The 5000-nt window shown below is 43.4% G+C and overlaps 1 protein-coding gene across 1 annotated transcript in view; it reads left to right on the plus strand.

Annotated features, from left to right (window-relative positions):
- kcnip4b (potassium voltage-gated channel interacting protein 4b) overlaps positions 1 to 5000 on the plus strand; it is a 27829-nt gene that overhangs the window by 19777 nt on the left and 3052 nt on the right. Inside the window, exons 5-7 of the mRNA XM_051705081.1 lie at positions 4411 to 4518; positions 4677 to 4781; positions 4966 to 5000. The exon at positions 4966 to 5000 is cut by the window's right edge and continues 28 nt beyond it. Of these exons, the coding sequence (XP_051561041.1) occupies positions 4411 to 4518; positions 4677 to 4781; positions 4966 to 5000 (248 nt within the window). The remainder of the gene's footprint in view (positions 1 to 4410; positions 4519 to 4676; positions 4782 to 4965) is intronic.

The following is a 5000-nucleotide window of genomic DNA, read 5'->3' on the forward strand; positions in this document are numbered from 1 at the left end:
GCAGGAGATAGTCTGTGATCTCTCTGTTCTTGTGCAGGAGTTAATCTGTGATCTCTGTTCTTGTGCCAGAGTTAGTCTGTGATCTCTCTGTTCATGTGCAGGAGATAGTCTGTGATCTCTGTTCATGTGCAGGAGATAGTCTGTGATCTCTCTGTTCATGTGCAGGAGTTAATCTGTGATCTCTGTTCATGTGCAGGAGATAGTCTGTGATCTCTCTGTTCATGTGCAAGAGTTAGTCTGTGATCTCTGTTCTTGTGCAGGAGTTAGTCTGTGATCTCTGTTCCTGTGCAGGAGTTAGTCTGTGATCTCTGTTCTTGTGCAGGAGTTAGTCTGTGATCTCTGTTCTTGTGCAGAAGATAGTCTGTGATCTCTGTTCTTGTGCAGGAGTTAGTCTGTGATCTCTGTTCATGTGCAGGAGATAGTCTGTGATCTCTGTTCTTGTGCAGGAGTTAGTCTGTGATCTCTGTTCATGTGCAGGAGTTAGTCTGTGATCTCTGTTCATGTGCAGGAGATAGTCTGTGATCTCTGTTCATGTGCAGGAGTTAATCTGTGATCTCTGTTCATGTGCAGGAGATAGTCTGTGATCTCTCTGTTCATGTGCAGGAGTTAATCTGTGATCTCTGTTCATGTGCAGGAGATAGTCTGTGATCTCTCTGTTCTTGTGCAGGAGTTAATCTGTGATCTCTGTTCATGTGCAGGAGATAGTCTGTGATCTCTCTGTTCTTGTGCAGGAGTTAATCTGTGATCTCTGTTCTTGTGCCAGAGTTAGTCTGTGATCTCTCTGTTCATGTGCAGGAGATAGTCTGTGATCTCTGTTCATGTGCAGGAGATAGTCTGTGATCTCTCTGTTCTTGTGCAGGAGTTAGTCTGTGATCTCTGTTCTTGTGCAGGAGTTAGTCTGTGATCTCTGTTCATGTGCAGGAGATAGTCTGTGATCTCTCTGTTCATGTGCAGGAGTTAATCTGTGATCTCTGTTCATGTGCAGGAGATAGTCTGTGATCTTTCTGTTCTTTTGCAGGAGTTAATCTGTGATCTCTGTTCTTGTGCAAGAGTTAGTCTGTGATCTGTCTGTTCCTGTGCAAGAGTTAGTCTGTGATCTCTGTTCTTGTGCAGGAGTTAGTCTGTGATCTGTCTGTTCCTGTGCAAGAGTTAGTCTGTGATCTCTGTTCATGTGCAAGAGTTAGTCTGTGATCTCTGTTCTTGTGCAGGAGTTAGTCTGTGATCTCTGTTCCTGTGCAAGAGTTAGTCTGTGATCTCTGTTCATGTGCCAGAGTTAGTCTGTGATCTCTGTTCTTGTGCAGGAGTTAGTCTGTGATCTCTGTTCTTGTGCAGGAGTTAGTCTGTGATCTCTGTTCTTGTGCAGGAGTTAGTCTGTGATCTGTCTGTTCCTGTGCAAGAGTTAGTCTGTGATCTCTGTTCATGTGCAAGAGTTAGTCTGTGATCTCTGTTCATGTGCCAGAGTTAGTCTGTGATCTCTGTTCTTGTGCAGGAGTTAGTCTGTGATCTCTGTTCCTGTGCAAGAGTTAGTCTGTGATCTCTGTTCATGTGCCAGAGTTAGTCTGTGATCTCTGTTCTTGTGCAGGAGTTAGTCTGTGATCTCTTTTCCTGTGCAAGAGTTAGTCTGTGATCTCTGTTCATGTGCCAGAGTTAGTCTGTGATCTCTGTTCTTGTGCAGGAGTTAGTCTGTGATCTCTGTTCTTGTGCAGGAGTTAGTCTGTGATCTCTGTTCTTGTGCAGGAGTTAGTCTGTGATCTCTGTTCTTGTGCAGGAGTTAGTCTGTGATCTCTGTTCATGTGCAGGAGTTAGTCTGTGATCTCTGTTCATGTGCAGGAGATAGTCTGTGATCTCTGTTCTTGTGCAGGAGTTAGTCTATGATCTCTGTTCCTGTGCAGGAGTTAGTCTGTGATCTCTGTTCCTGTGCAGGAGTTAGTCTGTGATCTCTGTTCATGTGCAGGAGATAGTCTGTGATCTCTGTTCTTGTGCAGGAGTTAGTCTATGATCTCTGTTCCTGTGCAGGAGTTAGTCTGTTATCTCTGTTCCTGTGCAGGAGTTAGTCTGTGATCTCTGTTCATGTGCAGGAGTTAGTCTGTGATCTCTGTTCTTGTGCAGGAGTTAGTCTGTGATCTCTGTTCTTGTGCAGGAGTTAGTCTGTGATCTCTGTTCATGTGCAGGAGTTAGTCTGTGATCTCTGTTCATGTGCAAGAGTTAGTCTGTGATCTCTCTGTTCCTGTGCAGGAGTTAGTCTGTGATCTCTCTGTTCCTGTGCAGGAGTTAGTCTGTGATCTCTGTTCATGTGCAGGAGATAGTCTGTGATCTCTGTTCTTGTGCAGGAGTTAGTCTGTGATCTCTGTTCATGTGCAGGAGTTAGTCTGTGATCTCTGTTCATGTGCAGGAGATAGTCTGTGATCTCTCTGTTCTTGTGCAGGAGTTAGTCTGTGATCTCTGTTCTTGTGCAGGAGTTAGTCTGTGATCTCTGTTCATGTGCAAGAGTTAGTCTGTGATCTCTGTTCTTGTGCAGGAGTTAGTCTGTGATCTCTCTGTTCCTTTGCAGGAGTTAGTCTGTGATCTCTGTTCCTGTGCAGGAGTTAGTCTGTGATCTCTGTTCTTGTGCAGGAGTTAGTCTGTGATCTCTGTTCATGTACAGGAGTTAGTCTGTGATCTCTCTGTTCATGTGCAGGAGATAGTCTGTGATCTCTGTTCTTGTGCAGGAGTTAGTCTGTGATCTCTGTTCATGTGCAGGAGATAGTCTGTGATCTCTCTGTTCATGTGCAGGAGTTAATCTGTGATCTCTGTTCTTGTGCCAGAGTTAGTCTGTGATCTCTGTTCTTGTGCAGGAGTTAGTCTGTGATCTCTGTTCATGTACAGGAGTTAGTCTGTGATCTCTCTGTTCATGTGCAGGAGATAGTCTGTGACCTCTGTTCTTGTGCAGGAGTTAGTCTGTGATCTCTGTTCATGTGCAGGAGATAGTCTGTGATCTCTCTGTTCATGTGCAGGAGTTAATCTGTGATCTCTGTTCATGTGCAGGAGATAGTCTGTGATCTCTCTGTTCTTGTGCAGGAGTTAATCTGTGATCTCTGTTCTTGTGCCAGAGTTAGTCTGTGATCTCTCTGTTCATGTGCAGGAGATAGTCTGTGATCTCTGTTCATGTGCAGGAGATAGTCTGTGATCTCTCTGTTCATGTGCAGGAGTTAATCTGTGATCTCTGTTCATGTGCAGGAGATAGTCTGTGATCTCTCTGTTCTTGTGCAGGAGTTAGTCTGTGATCTCTGTTCTTGTGCAGGAGTTAGTCTGTGATCTCTGTTCTTGTGCAGGAGTTAGTCTGTGATCTCTGTTCCTGTGCAGGAGTTAGTCTGTGATCTCTGTTCTTGTGCAGGAGTTAGTCTGTGATCTCTGTTCTTGTGCAGGAGTTAGTCTGTGATCTCTGTTCCTGTGCAGGAGTTAGTCTGTGATCTCTGTTCCTGTGCAGGAGTTAGTCTGTGATCTCTGTTCTTGTGCAGGAGTTAGTCTGTGATCTCTGTTCTTGTGCAGGAGTTAGTCTGTGATCTCTCTGTTCATGTGCAGGAGATAGTCTGTGATCTCTCTGTTCATGTGCAGGAGTTAATCTGTGATCTCTGTTCATGTGCAGGAGATAGTCTGTGATCTCTCTGTTCATGTGCAGGAGTTAATCTGTGATCTCTGTTCTTGTGCAGGAGTTAATCTGTGATCTCTGTTCTTGTGCCAGAGTTAGTCTGTGATCTCTCTGTTCATGTGCAGGAGATAGTCTGTGATCTCTGTTCATGTGCAGGAGATAGTCTGTGATCTCTGTTCATGTGCAGGAGATAGTCTGTGATCTCTCTGTTCATGTGCAGGAGTTAATCTGTGATCTCTGTTCATGTGCAGGAGATAGTCTGTGATCTCTGTTCTTGTGCAGGAGTTAGTCTGTGATCTCTCTGTTCTTGTGCAGGAGTTAATCTGTGATCTCTGTTCTTGTGCAGGAGTTAGTCTGTGATCTCTGTTCTTGTGCAGGAGTTAGTCTGTGATCTGTCTGTTCCTGTGCAAGAGTTAGTCTGTGATCTCTGTTCATGTGCAAGAGTTAGTCTGTGATCTCTGTTCATGTGCCAGAGTTAGTCTGTGATCTCTGTTCTTGTGCAGGAGTTAGTCTGTGATCTCTGTTCCTGTGCAAGAGTTAGTCTGTGATCTCTGTTCATGTGCAAGAGTTAGTCTGTGATCTCTGTTCCTGTGCAAGAGTTAGTCTGTGATCTCTGTTCATGTGCCAGAGTTAGTCTGTGATCTCTGTTCATGTGCCAGAGTTAGTCTGTGATCTCTGTTCTTGTGCAGGAGTTAGTCTGTGATCTCTGTTCCTGTGCAAGAGTTAGTCTGTGATCTCTGTTCATGTGCCAGAGTTAGTCTGTGATCTCTGTTCTTGTGCAGGAGTTAGTCTGTGATCTGTCTGTTCTGTTGAGAGGCACTACTGAAGAAAAACTGAACTGGGCTTTCAATCTCTATGACATCAACAAAGATGGACACATTACTAAAGAGGTCTGAAAACAGATTTTTTAAAAACAATTTCTAAATATAATGTTTTCGATATTATGTCTTGACTGAAAAACGTCCTCATTTTTGATTGTTTAGCAAAATTGACACTCTAAAGTATTACATACAAATGCTGTGTACTTTACCTTTTTTTTTTTTTGCAGGAAATGTTGGATATATTGAAATCTATTTATGATTTGATGGGGAAATCTATCCATCCACGCCTTAAAGAGGAGGCACTGAAACAACACGTCCAGACTTTCTTCCATGTAATACTGTGTACAGCAGGCACATTCATTAAAAGCTTTATGCAATTGTGGGAGCTTGGGCACAATCATTTATAACTTATTTGTAATGAAAATAAATGTACCTTTTTAGGATACTTTTCCAGATTGCACCTCACTATAAATTTGGAGAATTGCTTTTTTATTACATGTTCTTTTCTCCCCTTAGAAAATGGACATAAATCAGGATGGTGTAGTTACTAT

The sequence above is a fragment of the Myxocyprinus asiaticus genome, chromosome 8 (assembly GCF_019703515.2).
Source record: "Myxocyprinus asiaticus isolate MX2 ecotype Aquarium Trade chromosome 8, UBuf_Myxa_2, whole genome shotgun sequence".
In the NCBI taxonomy this organism is placed as follows: domain Eukaryota; kingdom Metazoa; phylum Chordata; class Actinopteri; order Cypriniformes; family Catostomidae; genus Myxocyprinus; species Myxocyprinus asiaticus.